The sequence below is a fragment of the Scyliorhinus canicula genome, chromosome 23 (assembly GCF_902713615.1).
Source record: "Scyliorhinus canicula chromosome 23, sScyCan1.1, whole genome shotgun sequence".
NCBI classification, from domain to species: Eukaryota; Metazoa; Chordata; class Chondrichthyes; order Carcharhiniformes; family Scyliorhinidae; genus Scyliorhinus; species Scyliorhinus canicula.
The window spans coordinates 24,624,395-24,650,778 of NC_052168.1; the positions used below are offsets into that span (position 1 = coordinate 24,624,395).

Sequence of the window (26,384 nt, forward strand, 5' to 3'; positions counted from 1 at the left end):
GCTCCATTGCTGAATCAAAGTCGCCCGCGTCCTCGATGAGCATGTATATTCCTGGGCTCACCCTCGAGTGCAGGATCTGCAGTTTCTGTTCCCTCGTGGGTGCGGTTTCTGCCATTCTGAGGTAGCCGTTGAAACACGCTAGCCAGTGCTTAAAGGTCGCTGCTGCGTTTGCCGCTTGGGGGCTGAGTTGTAGACACTCCGGCTTAATGCGGAGCTCCATCCTTTAAAATCTAGCCTATTAAATTGATGCACTATCAATGACCACAGAAACGAGGTTGGAGTCCGAACTGAAGGCTTTAATACGTTAGATGTTTCCCCCAGCGGCTCAGGTACAGAAAGGAAGCTGCGGGGGATACACGGGCTCTTATACCCCGCCTTTACTGGCCGGAGTTACCTTACAGCCTTAGCCAATAAATGACAAGTATTACATACCAATGGACCAATAAGCAGCGAGCCTTATCCACAAATGCTGTCTCGGCATTGTTAGGTACCTTAATACCTCTAGTCATACTACCACATATACTAATACATGTGACAATAATAAATCAAATCAAAGAACCAGACCGAATACAGAAGATTCAGAGGGGAATTGAAAGAGCAAATAAGAGAAGCAAAGAGACAGTAAGAGAAGAGACTGGCAGCTTGCATAAAGGGCGTCCAAAGTCTTTTATAGGTATATAAATAGTTAAAGGAGCTAAGAGGAAGAATGGAACTCGTTAAGAGGTCAATGGAAGGAAATGATGCATGTAGGCAGATTAAATGAATGCTTTGCAAGGAAGAAGATGCTGCCTCGACAATGGTGAAAGAGGAGGTAATGAATTCAGACACTTCAGGGTTTAAAATTTATAAGGAGGTGTTGGATAGGCTGTATGCACTTAAATTTGAGAAGGCACCACGGTGATGGTGATTCCCGACGACTGGAGAATTGTTTTAAATTGTTTTAAAAAGTACCTGGATGAGCATTTTGCACGTCATTTTAAAAAAAGGGTTTAAAGATAAGCCTAGCAACTAGAGGCCAGTCAGTTTAACCTCAATGATGGGGAAGCTTTTAGAAACAATAATTTGGGATACAATTAACAGTAACTTGGGCAGGTTAATTAAAGAAAGCCAGCATGGGTTTGTTAAGGTCAAATCATGATTATCAAATTTGCTCATCTTTTTTGTTGAGATAACAGAGGGTTGATGAGGGCAATGTTATTGATGTGATGTACATGGACCCCCAAAAGGCATTTGTTAAAGGGCCGACTTGTGAACAAAGTTGTAGCTTGTGGAATAAAAAAGGACACGAGCAATGTTGAGGGAACAATTATACAGCTATTTGACTGTAGTGTACTTCACCCTCACTCTCATGAGAGACCAGAGTTAACTTGGAGTTAAAACTAGTCTTTATTTACAGGTTATAGCAGGGTCTCTCAACATTCTAATTAGGACATCAAAAAGCCCCGATTCAAGAATGGTACGGACAGTTAAACTTTGAGATTCAATTACAAGAAATTAGCATGTACCAATCATTTATTACTAGTTATCTATATCCGCATGCTTAATTAAACTATCCAATCATTGCAAAGGCACGTATGTTGTCTTGCAATTAGTGATATCAGTGGTCCGATATCTGGTTGTAGCCATTAAATCATCTCCTTTTGCTATCAGCAGACTTACTGGGGCCATCATAATGGTACTTTGTTACACATTGTAGAATAGACCTTGAATTGTAACGTTCAGTTTCTCTGCCTGAAAACTGGTTTCTCAGAGACACACTGTGTCCTTGTAATATCTATTACACATGACAATTCCATAGTCTGAAATGGAACAATTCAAATTCTCCAGTAAAATGGTGGAACTTTAGGTTTTTCAAATGGTTTGCTGTATACACTCTCCTATCTTAGGATGCCCAAATTGTCCTCTTCAGCCCCTTCTGTCTGGCTCTTGGTTTTATCCAAATGGGCTAATTCAGTGTTGAGAATACTAACCAGTCCTTTGGATAAATCAGCCCCCTTTGTCCCCCACCCGGTTAAGTGATTTATTGGGAGACCAATAAATGTTGGGGAATAGTCCCGAATCTTAAATCCTCGATGTCTGAACGAACACCCACTAGCAGGTCTCGGGCTAAGTTGTCACATGCCCTTCCTTTGGCCTGTGCCTCCGTAGCTTTAATTATCCTGGTAGTTGATTGGTTAAGTGTTTTTAAGAGCCTGTAAATCTATGGTGGTCAGTGCGTACTCAGTCACATAAGCTCCATACTGTAGCCCCTTTCTGACTTCTCCAGAGACCCAAGAAGAGTAGCTGTTTAGTTTGAATAATTGAACTGAGTTGACTACAGAGATATTTGCACATCCAATTAGTTCCCCAATATCTCCCAGTATGGTCTTATTCAGGATTCCGGAGCAATCCGGTACGTGTAATCATCAGTTACTTGTTGGACCATCCCTCTCATTAAAGTTTTTTTCTGTTACTTGTTGTTGAGATCAATTAATATTTTGATATCTCCATATATTGAGCACATAGTCTCTATCTGATTTAATTGGTCTTAAATCAGACCCTATTAATGACTTAATGTGTTGGACAGGTTATCTGAATTTGCTGTTACTCCTCCCTGGTCACTTGGAATGAGTTACTTTATTTTTAAATTACACAACGTCTGCATAAAATACATATCATTGTTCAAAGGTGATTGGTCTACTAAATATATACAGTTGTACATTCGGTATTTTGACTTAATTGTGAGAGAGGTATCAGTAATTGTTTGACTTTGACATCTCACATCACTGTCTTAAGCCATATGTTCTTTCTCCCTTGTCAATTTTGAGTATGATGCCAAGACCCAGTCTTGGGATGAGCTTTTGACCTGCAATTTACTATAAAATCATACTGAGTTGCCATACTTAGATTATGAGTTAACTGAACTAAAATTATAAATTTAACATTGGTTTCTTTATCTTGAGGCTGAGATTGCCCGGGCATTTGATGCCCCACATAACTTTACTGCTGTGTGGCTTGCTGTGTTTTCTCCTTTAAGTGTGAGTACTAGACTGGTTTCGCCCGTGTCTTTTTAACTCATAAACAAACCAAGTTTGACCACTTGCTATGTTATTAATTTCATTTTTTGCTTCCTATGTGGATTAAATGTCATTTCAACTTGCAAGTCACTTATAATAAGGTCCCAGTTTTCACAGAGATCTTAATCTTCCACCCCTTATCTCATTATTATTCTTGGTCACTTTCTTTCTCTCGCCCTTGAGTGGGGTGATCTGTGCAGGGAGAAAATTCACTTCTTTGTTTTTGTTTTAGATTCCAGTTTTATCTGCACACAAATTGTGTTAAATTCCAGTTTATTCCATAATCTATTGTAACTTGAATGGGACCACTGAATAATTAGATTGATACCATTTCTCTCTGACACTCCCCGCTTGCAAATATCATTCTCAAATATCATTCAAAATAACATCATGCAAGGACTTAAAATATTCTCCAGCTCTCCAATCATCGGTATCCAGCAGCATAGGGCGCCGTGAATAGTGTCTTACAGGGAACAGATCAGTCTGAGGGAGACTCATTGAGGAGTCTAGTAGCTGTGGGGAAGAAGCTGTTCCTATGTCTGGATGTACAGTTCTTCTGTATCTTCTGCCTGATGGAAGGGTCTGGAAGAGGGCAAAACCTGGGTGTGAGGGATCTCTGACAATGCTGTCTGTCTTCCTGAGGCAGCGGGAGGTGTAGACAGAATCAATGTGGGGGTGGCAAGTTTGTGATGCGTTGGGCTGAATTCACCACACTGCAGTTTCTTGCAATCTTGGGTCGAGCAGTTGCCATACCCGGCTGTGATGCAGCTGGATAGGATGCTCTCTATGGCACATCTGTAGAAGTTTGTGAGAGTTGATGCAGACATGTGTGTTTGATTCTATTCCAATTATTTTAAACTCATTTTCTCTATGGAGTATGTGTCGGTGCCTTATTTATATGTGTCGGTGCCTTGATCACTTAATGGTGTTGTTTCACTATATTGGCCCCATTGACCATTTCCTGCCATGCTGTTTGTCAAGTAGTGTGCATGCATGGGACCTGCTCTTCAATGCATAATGCCAGGGAGTTTCAAACCCTTGAAAGGGTCTATTTTCAACTGGCTTCCTGCCTATTCGTTACTTCACATGTAATTCATTTGTACACGTACGCAGTGCCCCAAATGTCATGCCACACATTCTTGAACCTTTTGTGATCTTATCAAAATATCTCAAAGTTGTTGCTTATCTCTCCACGTATGGTTCAGGTGCCTTGGGTGGTGGCCAGAGTATCAATTTTTTTCTCTGAAATAAAGCATAGACAAAGACACAGACATACCAAGAGAACGTTTATCAATTTACTAGCCTCGTCTAAACCTTCCCCTTCATATTAATGCCAGATTGAAATACTTCATTGAATTGCACCCAATATTTCAATTTCCATTTGCTGTTTTGATTTCCTACCTCTGTTGTCTACTCTCAATTCTTAATCCTATCCCAATCATTTTCAATCTTCCATGTTCAGAATCTGCTCTAAGGAGTGTTCTATATGGATTTTTTCCATCCAACAGCAACGACTGATTGCCTGTTGGAGTAACAGACTACAGGTCGTTTATAATCTCCATATTGTTGGGTCAGTACAACAATGTAGTAATTCCCATTATTATGGAAGGGGGCAAGTCAGATCTGGCAACCCTAATGCTGATGCTATTATTAATACTTGTCTAAGACTTATTAATGCGACCTTGCATTTCTCCATCTATTCTGTTTTGTTTGTATAACTGTGGTGATATGCCTGTGTATAATATAATATATATAGTTAGCAATGCGACCTTCAACCAGCTGGTGGTGCAAGTAAATGGCCATGTGACATCCAACTATCGGCAGCTGGTAGTAAGGCGGACAAAAGGAATGTCGCACATCAGGTAGTTCCAGGAGAGTCCATGAAACTCAATCAGCAACTTAGTCTGCATAGCTTTCTGTATGTTATCTCTCCAAGTGTTAATCAATAAATAATCATTCTGTATAATTGCAGCAACACATCCCTATTTCTATACTCAAAACCTCTCGCAATGAAGGCCACCATGCCCATCAGCCTTCTTTACCACCTGCTGCACTTGCATGCTCACCTCAGCAGCTGATGGACAAGGACATCCAGGTCCCGCTGCACACTCCCCTTTCCCAATTTACAACCATTCAGGTAATCTGCCTTCCTGTTCTTGCTTCTAAAGTGAATAACTTTACACTTATCCAAATTATACTGCAGCCGCCATTGGTTTGCCCATTCGCCCAACCTATCCAGATCATGCTGTAGGATCCCTGTATCCTCGTCACAATTCACAATAAAGTTCTTCGATTGGTACTGCTCTCTGAAACAAAACGAAGCATGTGAACATGACACATTTAGTATGTGTACCCAGAAAGAAGAGCTTTAATCAGAAAGCCATATCAAGATGTCTATTGCAAGTGAGTGGGCTGCACATAAGACCATCAAAAAATCTTCTGCCGCCAACATGGTGTCATAATATCCACTCATGTACATAATGAGATGCAGACAGGCAGTGTTTGACACACAGGATGACCAATGAACACACAACACGGAACAACCAATCACCAGACAGGACACCACCACTATAAAGCCCACAGGGCAATAAGAATCTCTCTCTCTCAGGACCCAGCTACTGAGACAGTCAGAGTGCACAAGCTAGTTAGCACTATCACCATGCGGTAGCTAGTAAGTCTGGTCAAGCCAGTAAGAGGTCACCAGTTAGATTAGTAAAGTGTCAACCCACAGCTGAACATGTACAGCAGTCCACTCGTTAAATAAAACAATGTTGGATGATCTCCTGTGTCAGACGTCTGTTTCCAATTGCAGCCAACGTCGAACCAACCTGCCTAGCACATCATGGTACCTGAGTGCTATTAATCCTAATGAACCTACCTCGAGTGAATCTATAACGACCAGCAAGCAGCCATCCAGCGAAATGGAAAACATCCAGCCTCCTCCGCAGCTCCACATCTCCGGCAACCTCGCCGCCAATGGAAAATCTTCAAGCAAAAGTTCCTCCTGTATATCGAGGTTGGAGGCTATCAAGGACATGCAGTATTCGGGGCAGCAGGGTGGTTAGCATAAATGCTTTGCAGCTCCAGGGTCCCAGGTTCTATTCCCGGCTGGGTCACTGTCTGTGTGGAGTCTGCACGTCCTCCCCCTGTGTGCGTGGGTTTCCTCCGGGTGCTCCGGTTTCCTCCCACAGTCCAAAGATGTGCGGGTTAGGTGGAGTGGCCATGCTAAATTGCCCGTAGTGTCCTAAAAAAAGTAAGGTTAATGGGGGGGGGGGGTTGTTGGGTTACGGGTATAAGGTGGATACGTGGGTTTGAGTAGGGTGATCATGGCTCGGCACAACATTGAGGGCCGAAGGGCCTGTTCTGTGCTGTACTGTTCTGTGTTCTATGTATTTGTTCCTTGAACAAGCTCCACTTTTCATTTGTGCCTTTCCCTGACAGTTTCTGTTCCCATCGTATGCTCCCTAATTCTTGCCTAATCGCATCATAATTACCCTCCCCTAATTATAAACCTTGCCCTGCCGTATGGCCCTATCCCTCTCCATTGCAATAGTGAAAGACACCGAATTGTGGTCACTATCTCCAAAGTGCTCTCCCACAAACAAATCTGACACTTGGCCCGGTTCATTACCAAGTACCAAATCCAATGTGGCCCCACCTCTTGTCGGCCTATCCACATATTGTGTTAGGAAACCCTTCTGCACACACTGTACATAAACTGCCCCATCCGAACTGTTTGACCTATAGAGGTTACAATCAATACTTGGCAGCATCGGATGCCAGGAAGATCGCGCTATTCCTGTCGACTGCGGGAGATCACGCCATCCATATCTACAACTCGCTTACGTTTGCCGATGGCGAAGACAAGACGAAGTTCAAGACAGTTTTGCTAAAATTCGACAGCCACTGCGACATTGAAGTGAATGAGAGCTTTGAATGGTACATCTTCCAACAGAGGCTTCAGGGTAAGGATGAACCTTTTAGGTCCTTCCTGACACATCTCCGCATCCTAGCGCAGTCATGTAATTATGACTCGACGGCTGATTCCATGATCCGGTATTCAGATCATTGTCGGGGTCCACTCCGACTCCCTGTGGCAGCAGCTCCTCAAAATCACAGTTGACCCTCTCCGTCTGAGAAGTGCGTAGTCCATGAGCATGCCAAGAATCGTTACTCCCACATCAGGGCGGCAGAAACTGCAAAACTGGCCTCCCACGAGGCAGAACGGGTGCAGACCAATGCAAAAATGCAAGGCCTGAGCATCGAGGAGAGTGGCCGTTTTGCGCGCTTTTCCCCGGTCCCTAAGCATGCGCGCTACGACCGGGTGGACGACAAGGCCGAAAACCCGAATGCGCAGGTGCGTACGTCGGCCGACTGCACTGTGCATGCGCGATGGCCTACGGAACGTGCTGACGTCAGCGTCATGACGTGTCCGAATTGTGGCTCCGCCCATTTAAAGCGGCAATGTCCAGCCAAAGGAGGGTGATGTCTACAGTATGAGAAGCCTTGCCATTACGTGGCATTCTGCAGGTCCGCTCCACAGATCATCAGCCAGCGATCCCAGCTGCGGCGCAGATGTGTCCGCTCGGTACAACAAGGCATGCAGGATACTGATCCCGACAGCCCAACAGACCCCGATGCTGATTGCCTCGAGTCTCCATTTCGGGTGGGCATCATAACCACACGCGAGCTGGTCTCCACTGCACCTGCAAACCACCTTTCGATCCTCAGTGTGTATCCCGACGATGAGTGGTGTGCTGTCCTCACAGTCAACCAGGCTCGCATCCGACTTAAGCTGGACACCTGCGCGCCTGCGAACCTCATATCACAGTCAGATCTCAACAGCATCCATGCCCAACCAACCATTCTTCCACCAGCCTTCCAGCTCCTTGACTACAATGGCAATGCCATAGCTGCCAGTGGATCATGTCAGCTAGGGGTATCTCACAAGGCAATCAAGGCAACATTACGCTTCGAGATCATTCGGCCTGACAGGGCATCCCTGCTCGGTGCTCGCGCCTGCAAGCTCCTGAATCTGGTCCAGCGAGTCCACACCATGTCCTCGACACCGGCGACTGCCTCGCCCGATGTGAATCTCCAGGCCTAGATAGACGACATTCTCACGCAATATCACAACGTGTTTGATGGAATGGGCATGCTCCCATATCGCTACAAGATATTTCTCAAGCCGAACGCCACCCCAGTGACCCATGCACCAAGCCGGGTGCCAGCTCCTCTCAAGGATCATCTGAAAAAGCAGCTTCAAGACCTCCAAGACCAGGGCATCATCTCAAAGGTCACGGAACCAACAGACTGGGTCAGCTCCATGGTCTGCGTAAAAAAAACCCCTCTGGTGAACTCCGAATTTGCATTGATCCCAAAGACCTGAACCGCAACATCATGCGAGAGCACTACCCGATCCCGAAGTGTGAAGAGTTAACCAGTGAGATGGCTCATGCCAAATTCTTTACCAAGCTGGACGCCTCCCGTGGCTTCTGGCAAATACAGCTGGACACGTCCAGTCGGAAGCTGTGCACGTTTAACACTTCGTTCGGCCTTTATTGCAACAACTGCATGCCTTTCGATATCATATCAGCTTCCGAAGTATTTCATCGTATTATGGAGCAAATGATGGAGGGCATCGAGGGGGTGCGAGTCTATGTGGACGACATGATCATCTGGTCCACAACGCCCGAGGATCACATTGCCCGCCTCAAACAGGTCTTCCAGTGGATTCATGAAAATGGCCTCCAGCTCAACAGGGCCAAATGCTCATTTGGCCGATCCGCTATCAAGTTTCTGGATGACCACATTTCACAGCAGGGTGTGCAACCCGACACCGACAAGGTGCTGGCGATCAACGCCATGAAGACCCCGGAGGACAAGAAGGTGGTCCTCTGCTTCTTCGGGATGGTAAATTTTCTCAGGAAATTCATTTCCAATATGGCAGCCCACACCACGGCCCTCCGGCATCTCGTAAAGAAGTCAACAGTGTTCCAGTGGCTGCCCGCACATGAAAAGGAGTGGTTTGAAGCTGAAGCTCACCACAGTCCCAGTACTGGCGTTCTTTGACCCAACCAAGGACACCAAGATATCTACTGATGCAAGCCAGGACGGCATTGGGGTGGTGCTCCTCCAGTGAGACGACTCCTCGTCCTGGGCTCCAGTGGCATGTGCATCCAGGGCCATGGCGCCGATCGAGCAACGGTATGCCCAGATCGAAAAAGGAGTGCTTGGGTCTCCTGACAGGAATAGTCAAGTTTCATGACTACGTATACGGCCTGCCAAAGTTCACGGTGGAAACAGACCACAGGCCGTTAGTCCACACAATCCAGAAGGATTTAAATGACATTGCACCTCGGCTACAGCAAATTCTTCTTTGTCTCCGCTGATATGACTTCGAACTCGTCTACACACCGGGTAAGGAGCTGATCATCGCGGATACCCTATCCCAATCCATCATCATGCCATGTGAACAGGGCGGCTTCATCTGCCACATAGAGGCACAGGTGCAGTTGTGTGCCAGCAACCTCCCAGCCACTGATGAACGAGTGGTCCAAATGCGCGAAGAAACTGCCAAAGATCCTCTACTGCAGCGCGTGATGCAACACCTCGCCCATGGCTGGCAAAAGGGGCAATGTCCCCAGTTCTTTAACGTTAAGGACGAGTTAACGGTTGTTGAGGGAATCCTTCTTAAATTAGATAGGATCGTCATTCCTCAAAGCATGCAAGCTATGGTGCACAGACAGATCCATGAGGGTCATCTTGGGGTCGAAAAATGTTGACGCAGAGCTCGGGAGGCGGTTTATTGGCCGGGCACCAACCAGGACATTGCTGACACGGTCCTCAACTGCACAACCTGCCAGATGTTTCAACCGGCTCAGCCCAAGGAAACACTGCAACAGCATAAGATTGTGACCTCTCCGTGGTCTAAAGTGGGGATTGACCTCTTTCACGCCAATGTGTGTGACTACGTGCTCTTGGTCGACTACTTCTCCAGTTCTCCGGAAGTGGTGAAACTGTCGGACCTCACATCCAAATCAGTCATCAAAGCCGCAAAGAGACGTTTGCCAGGCACAGGATACCACTCACAGTAATGAGTGACAACGGTCCATGTTTCTACAGCCAAGAGTGGTCCGACATTTGCACGATCCTACAACTTCAGTCACATCACCTCCAGTCCCCATTACCGCATATCAAACGGGAAGGCCGAGAAAGGGGTCCATATTGTCAAGCGGTTGTTGTGCAAGGCTACAGATTCAGCCTCCAATTTCAACTTGGCGCTGCTGGCATACAGGTCAACCCCTCTGTCGACTGGTTTGTCTCCGGCGCAGCTGTTCATGAACCGCAACCTGTGGACGACTGTTCCAGCCATCCATATTCCAGACCTTGACCACCTCGCAGTGCTGCAAAAAGTGCAGCGATCCAGAGGCCAGCAGAAGATCACGTATGATGCTCATGCCACAGATCTGCCTGCGCTGGCTCCAGAAGATGTTGTTCGCGTCCAGTTGCCTGAGGGAGGTTGGTCAGCCCCAGCTGTTGTTGCCAGGAAGGCTGCCCCAAGATCTTTCATTGTTCAAATGGCTGACGGCTCCATTCTCCGGCACAACTGGAGGACGCTACGAAGAGTTCCCCGCCCACCACCTGACCGCATTGCTCCGCCGGTTATCATGCTTCCTCCGGACGTCTCCAGCCACGAGGCCACCGATCCCGCCTGCCCATGAGACCACCGCAATGGCAGCAATCCCGCCTGTCCAAGTGCTGGCGTCTCCTGCTCCACCTCTGCGGCGATCGATAAGAATTCGTCGCTCGCCTCAAAGACTGAATCTATAGACTTTACTTCTGTAAATTCTGTTCACTTTGCTCTGTATCTGCACGATAGACACCTTCCCATGTACATATGTTCATTAACTCACGACTTGTACATAGTCAGGCATGTAAATACCTCCACGTTCCAAAATTTATTTTTAAAAAGGGGAGATGTCATAATGTCCACTCATGTATATAATGAGATGCAGACAGGCAGTGATTGACACACAGGATGACCAATGAACACACAACACGGAACAACCAATCACCAGACAGGACACCACCACTATAAAGCCCACAGGGCATTAAGAATCTTTCTCTCTCTCAGGACCCAGCTACTGAGACAGTCCGAGTGCACAAGCTAGTGAGCACTATCACCATGCGGTAGCTAGTAAGTCTGGTCAAGCCAGTAAGAGGTCATCAGTTAGATTAGTAGAGTGTCAACCCACAGCTGAACATGTACAGCAGTCCACTAGTTAAATAAAACAGTGTTGGATGATCTCCTGTGTCAGACGTCTGTTTCTAGCTTCACTGCATCCAGCTGCAGTCAACGTCGAACCAACCTGCCTGACACATCACATGGAAGAAGACACTGGCACAATAAGCATGGTGACACAGTCGAAAAAGAAACTTGCTCTCAGTGTGGGTGGCCAATTTAAGCAGCCGTCCGGAATCGCCATCTTATGCCAGAAATGTGGCAACCGACATGGCCCACGCCAATGTCCAGCATATGGAAAAGTAGGTTCCAGGTGTGGCCATATGAATCATTTTGCGAAACAATGGTTTTTGCGTTCTACAGTGGATCAAACTGGGTCAATCAATGCAATTGATGTGATGACCCTTGATGAATTATTTTTCATTGATCTAATTTCAACCAAAACTCGATGCGTCTGAATACAGAAGAGGGAGAATTCATAAAGACCAGTTGGAACAACAGTGAGGATTCAGCTGAAACTGTTGAAAACAGATGGACTAATCCAGTGATGCTAAACGACAGACTGATAAAATCAAGCACGATACGGGAGCAAGGACAACCTCCTCAGTCTGTGCGGTCTGCCGAAAGTCATAAATCAACCAAGACTGCTGGTAGACTACAGTGGCGATGAATTTGGGATGCTATGGGAATGTGAACTCGAAGCATAACAGAGGAAACATTGTATCATTCTCCATTGTGGACACAAAGCATGAGTCTATTCTCGGAGCGGATGCGTGTGAGGCCCTGAACCTATTGGAGTGGCTGGACGTCCTAGTCAGCGAGGCAACAAAAGATTACCGCAATTCAAACTTGATACAGTGGCACAATTGTCTAATGAGATATGAGCAATAGTGAAAATGGAGGAAGATCAACCAGAGACAGAGATTGAGGATCTGAAGGACACTGCAGTGTTCTGGTTAGCAGTTTTCGAGAATGAGGGAATGCTCAGTCACATGATACAGGAGCATGATGAGACCATCCTGCAGTATCTACATAAACTTTGCAGATCCCGGACAGCCAAGGAGCTTCACTCTGGAGTTCAAGTTTGAATCGAAGGAGCACTCCATAAATGAGGTGCTCACAGAAACATACCAAAGTCGTGGCCTCACAGCACCGGAGACCTGGGCTTCACTCCAGCCTTGGTGACTGTCTGTGGGGAGTTTGCACTTTCTCCCCATGCCTGCATACCCAAAGATGTGCAGGATAGGTGTGTTGGCCATGATCAATTGTCCCATAGTGTTCCAGGATGCATGGGTTAGGTCAGTCTCTGGGGATAGAGCAGGGAAGTGAGCCTGGGTAGGGCACTCTTGCAGAGGGTCAGTGCAGACCCAGTAGGCCAAATGGCCTCTTTCTGCACTGTTGTGATTTTCTGATGCTCTGATTCTAAGAAATAAATTCTCAAATTCCTGAAGCTACTGCAAATCTTGTTTCACTTGCAGTTGCCTGCAAAGTAAAACACAAAAGATCTATTCTGTTTGGGGCAAAATGGGTTAATTAATCGGAACATATCTGTCAATCCAAATTTAAAATTTGTAATTCCCAATTCCTGTAAAAATATGAATATATCTTCAGGTGTCAACAGGCAAGAATTGATTCTCAGCTCTTTTGAAAAGGGCAGGGAAAAAGTTTTCAACTGAACGTCATTACATCATCACCCATCTTTGTTTTTATCTAACCTGAAACACCAGAAATATTCTCTATTTTACACACTTTTTTTCTTGAATTAATAATCTGTTTCTTTCTTTCTAATTGCGTCAGGAATAATTATTTTTTGAACCCAAATTTTTTTTGAAATATATCAAATGTTTTAAAACAACAATAAGCAAAATGAATTATGCAAATGTCCTTGCAATTTCTGTTCTAAACTTCTGCAGCTCGATTCTCCAATTTGAAGAATGTGCTGACTCCGGCGTGGGAACAGTGGCATTTTATGCCCAAAGAAACAGCGCTAGCAGGCACACAGCGTAAAGCCCCCGGCTTTACCTGTCGATACGGCCAGAGAATTGCCGGGTCCGTGGCCACGCATGCGCACGGCGGCGGCCTACAGCGACCGCGCGACAAGGCGCGGTCGCGCACTGACCCAGCCTGCCAAAAACGGCACGCAGCTTGGATTTGTTTCTTGTCACGTGTACTGGGGTACAGTGAGAAGTATTGTTCTGCAAGCAGCTCAAACAGATCATTTAGTACATGAAAAGAAAATACATAATCATAGAATCATAGAATTTACAGTGCAGAAGGAGGCCATTCGGCCCATCAAGTCTGCACCGGCTCTTGGAAAGAGCACCCTACCCAAGGTCAACAGCTCCACCTTATCCCCATAACCCAGTAACCCCACCCAACACTAAGGACAATTTAGGACACTAAGGGCAATTTATCATGGCCAATCCACCTAACCTGCACATCTTTGTGACTGTGGGAGGAAACCGGAGCACCCGGAGGAAACCCACGCACACACGGGGAGGATGTGCAGACTCCGCACAGACAGTGACCCAAGCCGGAATCAAACCTGGGATCCTGGAGCTGTGAAGCGATTGTGCTATCCACAATGCTACCGTGCTGCCCCTGGTGCTTGTGCCCGTGCTTGCCTAATAGGGCAACACATGGCACTCAATGTAAGTCCATAGGCACCGCCATTGGGTGGAGCACACAGGAGTGTAGTATTAATCAGGCCAGTCCATAAGAGGGTTGTTTAGGTGTCTGGTAACAGCAGGGAAGAAGCTGTTTTTGAGTCTGTTTGTGCGTGTTCTCAGACTTCTGTATCTCCTGCCCGATGGAAGGAATTCCAAGAGTGAGTAAGCCGGGTGGGAGGGGTCTTTGATGATGCTGCCCGCTTTCCTCAGTCAGTGGGAGGTGTAGATGGGGTCAATGGATTGAAGGCGGGCTTGTGTGATGGACTGGGCTGTGTTCACGACTCCCTGAAGTTTGCTAGGGGAGAGGTCATCCCCATTTATTCCTGAAAGGACTTAATTGGACTTTGCAGTGTTTTTTTTGGCACAGTACGGTGTCTGTTGGAATTCACCCTGTTTTTATATTTTATCATTTGGAATGCTTTTGGGCAAGAAAAAGGGACATGTACCTTCCCCTCCCCATTCGGTCACAAACCTAAGTTCTGCTGGGTCGGCTTTCACCTCCTCAGCTGCTATCGTCATGATGCACGGTCTGAGTACCTCTTCAATGTCACCCCAACCTGGGGCCACCCAATCACAAGGCACACGGTTCTGAGGCCGCTTCAGTTTCAGGAGCGTCCCCCTACACTCCCTTCGTCTGGTCTACATGGTCCAGATTCACTCTTTTTTTAAAAATCAACTGTCAGTTCCAGGTCAGGGTTATAATCAAGAAAAGATAATGCTCACCAGACTGTAGTCATATCTCCACCACCAGTCCGAGTAACCCCGAGTCACGGCACCAAATTGTTGGTGGAAAAATTACACAGCTATTTGACATTAGTGTACTTCACCCTCACTCTCATGAAAGACCAAATGAAGACTCTTGGGAGTTAAAAACTATTTACAGGGTATAGCGATGGTTATCGACATTCTAATTAGGACACCAAAAAGCTCAGATTCAAGAATGGACATGGACAGTTATACTTTGAGATTCGATTACAAGAAATTAGCATATACCAATCATTAGTTATCTATATCCAATCATGATGATCGATTAAGGTTACATCATACATAGCATATGAGAATACTTAACCAATCACATTAAAGGCCCAAATGCTTAATTAAATTATTCATTCATTACAAAGGCATGTATATTGTGAAAATGAAATGAAAATGAAAATCGCTTATTGTCACGAGTAGGCTTCAATGAAGTTACTGTGAAAAGCCCCTAGTCGCCACATTCCGGCGCCTGTAGGGGGAGGCTGGTGACATTGGTGGTCCGACATCTGGGTGTAGCCATTAAATCATCTCCCTTTTGCTATCAGCAGAGTTACTGGGGCCATCACAATGGTACTCTGTTACACATTGTAGAATAGACCTTGAATTGTAACGTGCAGTTTCTCTGCCTGAAAACTGGCTTCTCAGAGACAAACTAGGCAGGATTCTCAAATAATGGGGCTATGTCCCCATGCCCGTGAAAAAAACACACGCAAATCACTCTGGACTTACCTGAAGAAAGTACAGGGCGATTCTCTGATTTGCAGGATGCTAGCAGGGCCCCAGAGTGCTCCTCGCAGCTCCGGCTGCCAATATGGGCCCCTGCACTTCCGGTCAGGGGTCCGCGCATGCGCACGGCGGCGGCCTGTGCCGTGTGACATGGCCGACCCACACCGCAGACCGGCATCAAGAAGATAGGCCTCCCCCCAGATCACGCGCGCCCGCGGATCAGTGGTCCCTGATCGATAGCCTGGCCGTCCTGGAGGCCCCCCTCATCCGGTGAATGATCTCTCCCCCCCCCCGCCCTCCACCAGGGCAGCCGTGGACTGAGTCCGCAGCCACCACGCCGAGTGCCCGCTGGGTGAAACCATGAGGGAACCACGCCAGCGGGAACTCGGCCAGCTGAACTTGGAGAATCGCCGATTGGCGTTGATTCTCCGGGGAATGGAGAATCGTCGGATCCAATCTCGGGTCTGACGCCCATTCTCCGCCCCCGCGCCGAGTGCGATTTCGGTGCAGAGACTGGAGAATCCCACCCACTGTCCTTGTAATATCTGTTACATATGTCAATCCTATAGTCTGAAAATAAAAAATTCAACTTCTCCAGTAAAATGGTGGAACTGTAGATTTTTCAAATGGTTGCAGTATACTCTCTCTGATCTATGGATGCCCAAATTCTTCTCTCCAAGTAACAGGAAATAAAGAGTAGAGGTGAACGATTGTTTTTCAGGATTGGGGTTGGTTTATAGTGAAATTCCCCAACATTTAATGATATAAATTCATGACCTAGGCCTTGGTGTACAGAACACTGTTTCAAAACTTGCAGATGCTACAAAACTTGGAGGTTTTGTAGGTTTTTGTAGAAGAGGTGATTTGTGATCAAGCGGAGAATCTAGCATTGGGCGAAAAACACGAAAGGTGCCGTTCCAATGTTCCAGTCGCACTGGCGGCGAGGTCGGGGTTCGCGCCCCACACCAGTGGGAGGATGCAAATGGATCATTAAGATCCATTTGCATCCTATTAATAGGCCAAGCACCATATTTTCCAAGCCTGCATGATTATCCAATCCTCGGAGCAAGGAATTGGTGAAGGTCTTTACAAATATGGCCCTGACGCATTGGACCAAATGGTTAACTCTTTAAGGGAGTTGTCCTCAAAGTCAATCAGAGGGCCATCCTCTACATCCCCCCTCCTCCAACAATGCAAATCCTGCCCACTCAATCCCCATCAGGCCCCCCACCAGTAATCCCCCAAATACAGACACCCCGGAATTACAGAGCCCCTCCCTCATTACAGAGACCCCTGTCTGGAAGCCCCTCATAAGAGAAACCCCTGTCTATAATCTAAAGAGCAGTCCAGATAGAGTCAGTGAAAAGAAATCACTGCGTTAAAATACATCTGTTGGCTCAGGCAGAGGAAGCAGCACTGTCAATTCCTGGAAAGAGAAACCAGTCAGCTTGGTTTAAAACCCCTCAGATCATGGAACTCCAAGTCTGTCATTCACAGCTCTGTGAAATCGTTTTCACTAGGCTGTGATTGGCAGCTTCTACACACACCAAGTTGTCTGCATTGTTACATTCATCTTCCTTCAGGCTTGAGTGGCTTTCAAGTAGTCAGGTGTGCACCTTAAATGCTCTCACTTCACCTTTTTCTCCGCAGAAAGCACTTACCATCTTTAATGTGTCCAGTAGCTGTCAATCATAGTTAGATAGGTATAAGCATTGATTAGTTTCACAAATATTTGAATGGCTAAGGATTGTGATTCACTTCCGGTTTTGCGCTCCCAGCATAAGAGTTGGTTGTGCAGTTTCAATAGAATTCTTTGCTGAAATTTACCTCAGAGCTATTAATATGTTGTTATGAATGCCTGGCTGAGTTTCAAAAAATAAATCTCACTCATGATTTAACAGTTTTGAATTGGTTCTGATATTGGAAGTTTTTATCAATTTTAAATGTGTATAAATGGGATCTCTTTCCGACTGTTATTTTTTTTTAATTTTTACATAGCTCCTGATAATCCGCCCTGTTGGATACTTGGCGAGTGGCTGCAAAGGTGGCATGGCGAATATAATGGACCATGGGGAGTGGGTAGGGGGAATGAGTTGGCATTGAGTGGTCATAGAGGGTGTGAAGGGTTATGGGGAGTGTGCTAGGGGAGGGTAACTGGAGCAAAATCCCAGAGACCTGAGGGAAGCCTTCGAACCAGCCCACCTCAATGCAAACCTGTGGTTTGCTCCTGTAATTGGCAGGTCCAACTCCATTCAGTACATGCGCCCCTTTAAACTGCCCCCGCCACCCGCCTTTTCTACATTGAGTGAAAATCATGCGACGTGGTCTACTTATTCCTGAGACAGTTCAGGGATTTGAGAAATTTCCCAATTCAAGCTACACAGCTCGGTAGTGAAAAGTTGATAAATCACCAAGACCAGATAAGATGCATGAAAAGATACTGAGGAAAGTAAAGGTAGATATTGCTGAGGTATATAATCTTCCAATCCTCTTTATAGATACGGGTTGGTGGCAGAGAACTGAAGGTTTGAAAATGCTATCACCCTTGTTCATATAGGGTGTAAGGAAAGCCCAGTCAGTTTGACCTCTTGTGGTGGATAAGCTTTTCGAAATGATAATCATGCATAAAAGTAACAGTCAGTTGGACAAATGTGGACTAATTCAGGAAAATTTATATACATTTGTTAAAGCCTGTGAAATAAAATGGACAGAGGCAGCATGGATACGAGTAAACAGGTTGAGAACCAGAGGACACTGACTTGGCAAAAGGGCCAAAAGACATAAAAGGTAGAAAAAAGCAAGTCCCTTGGCGGGAGCTACCTAGTTTACGACCTTCTACTACATGCCGCCACCAGAAGTCAGTTTTGAATTAAATCATTATGATATGGCTATCTGGCAGTTCAAGATCTGGTACACATATTTGAAGTACTTAAATATGTATTAAATATAAGTATTTGGAGTGTTTCACATTTTGTTTTTTTGTCTCCTTAGGTTTTTTTCAGAAGGCCCTTTGTTCACAGCTGTCAGTAGCTTCTTACACACGTCCTTGGATCGAGGGCATTCACTTCCACCCTTTGTAGTTAGAGCTTCAATCTTCCTGTTGTCTGTGTGTCAAGAAAAGTGCAGCAGATTAGACTGGGTAAATGGATATTTTTGTTGTTTACTGTGAAGTAATTGATTTTTATGTCACAACCAAAATCAATAGTTTTGTTCCAAGATTTATGTAAGATAACTGGATAAAGTAATACCAGGGCTTGGGACTGAATTTCTCAAAACTAGAAACCAAAATTATGGACCATAATGAGTTTTGTGAATGGCTTTGACCTTCTCTGCCCTAGCCCCTCCCCCCCCCCCCCCCTCCCTCCAGCAACAATATGTGTTTTTATAGCATCTAAATGTAAAAAGAATAGCCAAAGACACTTCACAGGGGCATTACGAGAAATAGGGCCATTGAACCAAAAATGAAATATTAGATGATGTGACTAAAAGTTTGATGAGACATGTAGATTTTAAGGAGACTTTTAAAGGCATGGATGGAAATAGAGAGACAGAAGGGGCTAACTTGGATTACACTTGAAAACAGGTCCAGTGATCATGATGCACAATTAACCTCTACCCTTGCAAGCAGCGTAACGACTTTATGCTGAATGGTCATTATAATGATTGTGTGCAGCAAGCGCACCTCATACTATTCATTCCCTGCGCATCAATATTGAGAGGACTGGCAGTACTTAAAGCTAACCTGCACCTCTCAAAAATGCAGTGTATTACAGCTAAAATAGATACTGGGAGACATTCCACAAGTGAATCTAACCTTAGGAAGAATGAAGAATGGCTGATCATGCGAGAGCCCAAGCTATCAGGTTTTCGGATGCTGTACTAGCAGTCTTGGGTACCTCTATATTGCGGACTTAAACCTCCATCACTGCATGCATGGCATCACCAGTTAGTTCTTTGCCTAGGCTGGGTGGAGTGGGGGACAAAGTGTGTGTGCATACATGGAGGGAATTCTAAGAAGCATGAGAGGGGAAGAGTAAATCTGTGGCTTTGATGGAGAGGGATCAGAGGCCTGAGAGAGAGATTGGAGGTCTAGGGATATTAAGGCGTGTGGGGAGAAGTTGGAGAACTGGGGAATGAGAGGTTGAAGGCCAGGAGTGGAAGATGGGTGATTAACGGCTTGGGTTGTGGAGGGAGGAATTTGAAAGCCACATGGAAAGGATCATGAGATCGTAGCACAGGGGTACTCGACCCCAGTGATTGCATCCAGCAAGTGGGTGTAAAGGCGCTAACCTCCAGAGATTGATTCCTTGCCTGGATGGAGCTGGCAGTTTTCCTGAGACTTTGGGAAATCCAGCCATTTGTAGTTAAATTCAAAAAGTTAATTAATAGTTAGGCTTTAAGCCACCTCGTGGGTAGGCTGGAGGCAGGCTTGGGTCAGGATTCTGATCTTCAAAACTTCTTTGGATCCAAATTCTCCTGTTTTTTTGTTGTGATTAAAATTCCCCCCATTGTAGTAAAATTTTAATTTTAAAAGCGATGTAGTGGATTCACATGCCCTCCTTTCAGCTCCTGGACCCAGGTTCAATATAGTGCAGGCTGAGAGACGCAATACACTTTCATTTACTAAATATCGGTGTCCTGTGTCAAGCATACTGATGGAATCATAACTTATAGACAATGCACCAAACGTCACCGTTATCATTCCTGGGTATATCCTGTCTCACCGACCTGACAGATCCAGTAGACGTGGCAGTACAATAGTAAGAACATAGAACATTACAGCGCAGTACAGGCCCTTTGGCCCTCAATGTTGCGCCAACCTGTGAAACCACTCTAAAGCCCATCTACACTATTCCCTTATCATCCATATGTCTATCCAATGACCATTTGAATGCCCTTAGTGTTGGCGAGTCCACTACTGTTGCAGGCAGGGCATTCCACGCCCTTACTACTCTCCGAGTAAAGAACCTACCTCTGACATCTGTCCTATATCTACCTCCCCTCAATTTAAAGCTATGTCCCCTCATGCTAGACATCACCATCCGAGGAAAAAGGCTCTCACTGTCCACCCTATCTAATCCTCTGATCATCTTGTATGCCTCAATTAAGTCACCTCTCAACCTTCTTCTCTCTAACGAAGAGAGTTGCCCTGGGAGTTCTCAACATCAACCTGAGGATTACTACATATCGCATCCCCCCTCCCCCCAGCTAATGAACCAGTACTCCTCCATGTTTAATACCACTTGGAGGAAGCATTGAGGGTAACAAGGGTGCAGAACATAGTTTGGGTGGGGAACTTCAATGTCCATCACCAAGAGTGTCCTGGTAACAAAATCACAGACTGAACAGATTGAGTCTGAAGGGAGAAAGCTACTAGACTACGTCTGTGGCAGATGGTGATGGAACCAACAAGCGGGAAAACATACTTGACTTCATCCTCACCAACCTGTACGATGCAGATGCAACTGTCTGACAGTATCGGGAGGAGTGACCGCCGCAAAGTCCTTGTGGAGACAAAGTCCTGAGTTGCCAAGATGGTGTTTACTTGTGTTTTGACTAAGTGTTTTGAAAGACTGTTTTGAATGTGTAACTTTAATTTTGTGTGCTTAAGTTTTTTTCGGCTTGTTAATAAATTGTTAAGGGGCTGGTTTAGCTCACTGGGCTAAATCGCTGGCTTTTAAAGCAGACCAAGGCAGGCCAGCAGCACGGTTCGATTCCCGTACCAGCCTCCCCGGACAGGCGCCGGAATATGGCGACTAGGGGCTTTTCACAGTAACTTCATTGAAGCCTACTTGTGACAATAAGCGATTTTCATTTTCATTTCATTTCATTTCAAATATTCTAGTTTTTTTAAAATCCCATAAATGTTACTGGAATTCTATGCTCCTGGAATGAGTAGATTCACCCCCAACCCCCCCCCCCCCCCCCTTATTTTCAGAGTGAAACAAAAGAGTTATGATTTGTCTACAAAAATTCTGCCTGGGATTTGACTTGCACCACAAGTAACATGTGCTGTGGTCGTAACATATGCAAAATTAATTTGTGAAGTCTGAAAGTGATAACTAATGAATGAACACACCAAACAAAATTGTCCCTAATTTGGTGATAAACTAGTAATCCAGTATACCTGGTTATCATGATAAATAAACATTCATATGTAAGTTTATTCATCTGGATTCTTTACTTGGGATGCCTAAATTCTTAAACATGTAATTCAGATATTTTTTTCTGTGTCTTTTAGGTTACACTGGGCTCCATTTGTAAGATCCTGGAGGGCATATTCAACTTCCCTTCCGTTTACACCTGCCACCTTTTAGTGTTGAAGTTTTTTTTCCATTACCCAGAGTTGACAGACAGATTTGGTCATTTTGTCTTGAGGTGCTGGTTTGCTCATGTTGATATCAGATCTTTTGAGGATGAAAATTTGGTTCCTAATTCGCAGAGTGACACAAGTTGTGTGATTAATATTATACAAGGGAATCCAAATGTACTCCTCATTCTGCTGGTAAGTAATGTGCCATATAATTACTCTTAGCTGGATGAAAATTGAAAATATTTTTCACTCTGCCACAATTTTAAAACAAACATTTGCTGAAATATGCTACTGGTGAAGCATCCTTGTTCTTTGCTGGTGTGCCTCAACTTTTAATGTTGCTTGATATCTGTTGAGACTCTTACCTTCTAATAAGAATTGGTAGTTCGATTGGTAGGAGGTGTCAAAAATATGACTTCCTTGTTAGTCACTCACTGGTACACACGGAAAAACATAATATCAAACAATACATAAAAAAGTCAAGCACCTGGCAAAAAGTATTAAGCATAAAATAAATCACTTTAAACACAAATAAACAGATAGATGATTCAAGAATTCAAGAACAAAGAAAAAATAAAATGAAATGAAAAGCACTTATTGTCACAAGTAGGCTTCAAATGAAGTTACTGTGAAAAGCTCCCTGTCGCCACATTCCGGCGCCTGTTCGGGGAGGCTGGTACGGGAATTGAACCGTGCTGCTGGCCTGCCTTGGTCTGCTTTCAAAGCCAGCGATTTAGCCCTGTGCTAAACCAGCCCCTGGTTTGGCTTCTAATTCTCAGCTGAGACCTCCTAGCATGTTCAAATGAATGTCTGTTACTTAGAGGATAACTTGTTCATCAAACATTTGACCGGTGCCTATCAAAACTAGCCTAGCATCTGCGCGCGCAGTCTTAGGAAAGATGTTGGATATGTTTTCTCACACCAGCCATGTTTCATAGCTTGGGGCACCATGGTGGCGCAGTGGTTAGCACTACTGCCTCATGGCATTGAGGTCCCAGGTTTGATCCCGGCTCTGGGTCACTGTCCGTGTCAAGTTTGCACATTCTCCCATTGTTTGCATGGGTTTTGACCCCACAACCCAAAGATGTGCAGAGTAGGTGGATTGGTACGCTAACTTGCCCCTCAATTGGAAAAAATTGATTGGGTGCTCTAATTTTTTTAAATGTTTCATTGCTTGGCAGACACCTAACTAAAATTGATTCGTTGAATAAATGGAGAACGATCACTTCTCAGTATTGAATATAATGGAATACAATGGTTCATTCGTTATATGAGAAAATGACTGGATTCCCACAGTCAAGACACTTTTAATATTTTGCCCATTAGCTGCATGCATTTTACTAGCCCCTATAAAAATAAAACTTGACTCCATCAATATCCATATATAAATATAACTGAGTTGCAATCCAGTTTACTACTACTAGATAAATCCGGAATCAGAAATGAACTACAACCAATTTCAACGAGTGAGAGATCGCAATTCTATTTGTGAGGCCCCAGATTTGAGTCCTGCGTCTTATTTGAGAGGCAGTGGTATTGCCACTGGATTGTTGTGACCAAGGGTAATATTCTGGGGACCCAGGTTAGGATTCCGCCATGGCAGATGGTAGAAATTGAATAAAATAAATATCTGGAATTAAAAGAACAAGAAAACAAAGAACAAAGAAAAGTACAGCACAGGAACAGACCCTTCGGCCCTCTAAGCCTGCGCCGACCATGCTGCCCGTCTAAACTAAAATCCTCTACACTTCCAGGGTCCTTATCTCTTTATTTCCATCCTATTCATGTATTTACCAAGATGCCCCCTAAACGTCACTATCGTCCCTGCTTCCACCATCTCCTCCGGCAGTGCGTTCCAGGCACCCACCCACTACCCTCGACCAGAATTGAACACTATTCTCCAAGTATGGCCTAACTAATGCTCTATATAGCTGAAACATGACTTGCCAATTCTTATACTCAATGCCCCGGCCAATGAAGGCAAGCATGCCGAATGCCGCCTTGAACACCTTCTCCACCTGCGTTGACCCTTTCAGTCACCTGTGGACCTGGACACCAAGATCTCTCTGACTGTCAATACTCTTGAGGGTTTTACCATTCACTGTATGTTCCCTACCTGTGTTATGGGCCAGAGTTTAGAGAACCCCAAGGTGTATTAGGGAGTTCACCTGACCCACAACTTTTAATAGATTGTGGTATGGGGAGCATACGGCCCACTCTACAGGAGTGGTACAGCAGAAATGGAAAAGTACTTTTTAAAACAAAACAATGTTTATTCTATGAACTCAAGTTAACCTTTTTAAAACATACAGTGAACATCTTAGCAACCATTAATTCAAATACAACCCCACAAACACTAAGTAATCCTTTAAGCTTTCCTTTTAACATCCATACGACTTAAAACACCTTTTACCAGAAGCACATCAGGTTAAAGTCACGACTGTTATTAGTTTTAAATCACCAGGATTGATTTACAGTCTTTAGATTACAGAGAGATTCATACACCTTCTGGCTGTGACTGCAGCTATCCAGCTCTCAAAACAAAACTAAAACACACCCTGCAGCAAACAGTCTAAAACGAAAGTAAAACCCCGACAGACAGCCCAGCTCCATCCCTCTCTGACATAGGCGCAACATCGAGGGCCGGAGGGCCTGTACTGCGCTGTAATGTTCTATGTTCTAACTGCAGTAATAAACACCCATTTCTTAAAGGTACTCTCACTACAGATATTTATATACACACCCATTTATAAACACCCATTTCTTAAAGGTACTCTCACATGACACCTGTATTAGACCTTCCAAAATGCATTATCTCACATTTGTACGGATTAAACTCCATCTGCCATCTCGCCGCCCAAGACTCCAAACGATCCAAATCCTGCTGTATCCTCTGACAGTCCTCATCGCTATCCGCAATTCCACCAACCTTTGTGTCGTCTGAAAACTTACTAATCAGACCAGTTACATTTTCCTCCAAATCATTGATATATACTGCGAACAGCAAATGGCCCAACACTGATCCCTGCGAAAAGATCGAATGATGACCATGAAACAATTGTCAAATGTCATTAAAAAAACCATCTGGGTCGCTAATGTCCTTCAGGGAAGGAAACCTGCAGTCCTCACCTGGTCTGGCTTACATGTGACTCCAGGCCCATAGTAATGTGGTTGATTCTTAAATGCCCTTGAAATGGCCTTGCAAACCACTCAGTTATATAAAAACTGCAATAAAGTCTAAAAGGAAAGAAACCAAACACACCACCTGGCATCGACTTAGGCACTGGAAACAACGGCAAACCCAACCCTGTCAACCGTGCAAAGTCTGACTAACACCTGGGGGCTTTTGCAAAATTTGGGAGAGCTGACTCACAGAATAGCCATGAAGCATCCTGACATATTCATACTCACAGAGTCATACCTTACAGACAATGTCCCAGACACCACTATCATCATCCCTGGCTATATCCTGTCCCACCGGCAAGGCAGACCCAGCAGAGGTGGTGGCACAGTTGCATCCAGTCGGGGGGGGGGGGGGGGGGGGGGAGTTGCCCTGGGAGTTCTCAACATCGACTCTGGACCCCATGAAGTCTCATGGCTTCAGGTTAAACATGAGTAAGGAATTCTCCTGCTGATTACCACATACTGACAACCATCAGCTGATGAAATCAGTACTCCTCCATATTAAACACCACTTGGAGGAAGCACCGAGGGTAGCAAGGGCACAAAAAGTACTGTGGGTAGGGGACTCCCTATATCCATCACCAAGATTGGCTTGGTAGCACCACTACTGGCTGCGTCCTAAAGGACATAACTGCTAGACTAGGACTGCGACAGGTGGTGAGGGAACCAACAAGAGGGAAAAACATACTAGATCTCATCCTCACCAACCTGCCTGCTGCTGATGCATTTGTCCATGACAGTATCGGTAGGAGTGACTGACGAGCAGTTCTGTCTTCACATTGAAAATGAAATGAAAATTGCTTATTGTCACGAGTAGGCTTCAATAAAGTTACTGTGAAAAGCCCCTAGTCGCCACATTCCGGCGCCTGTCCGGGGAGGCTGGTACGGGAATCGAACCGTGCTGCTGGCCTGCTTGGTCTGCTTTAAAAGCCAGCGATTTAGCCCAGTGAGCTAAACCAGCCCCTTCCATTATGTTGTGTGGCACCACCATCGTGCAAATGTGATAGATTCAGAACAGATCTAGCACTCAAAACTGGGCATCCATGAAACGTTGTGGGTCATGAACTGATCAGCCATAATCTGTAACCTCATGACCCAGTATATCCCTCACTCTTACCATTACCACAAAGCCAAGGGACCAAGCCTGGTTCAAGGAAGGTGCATGAGGGCATGTGACCAGCAGTACCAGGCGTACTGAAAAATGAGGTGTCAACCTAGTGAAACTACAACACAGGACTACTTGCATGCCTAACAAAATAAGCAGCAAGTGAGCCAAGCACCCGGAGGAAACCCATGCACACACAGGGAGAACGTGGAGACTCCGCACAGACAGTGACCAGAGCTGAGAATCGAACTCGAGTCCCTAGAGCTTTGAAGCCACAGTGCTAACCACTGCTACCGTGTCTTTATGATATTCCCCTGCTTCTAAAATAGAC

General features: G+C 45.3%; 1 protein-coding gene across 11 annotated transcripts in view; it reads left to right on the forward strand.

The window, feature by feature from the left end:
• LOC119956323 (meiosis inhibitor protein 1) overlaps positions 1-26,384 on the forward strand; it is a 536,433-nt gene that overhangs the window by 345,692 nt on the left and 164,357 nt on the right. For 10 of the 11 annotated variants that reach the window (XR_005458631.1, XM_038783445.1, XM_038783446.1 and 7 more), the window contains 2 exons: positions 18,444-18,591; positions 21,694-21,957. Coding sequence is in view for 10 of the 11 variants with exons in the window: in XM_038783445.1 (XP_038639373.1) it covers positions 18,444-18,591; positions 21,694-21,957 (412 nt within the window). In the remaining variant the exon portion in view is untranslated. The remainder of the gene's footprint in view (positions 1-18,443; positions 18,592-21,693; positions 21,958-26,384) is intronic. The other variant, XM_038783450.1, reaches the window with a different exon arrangement.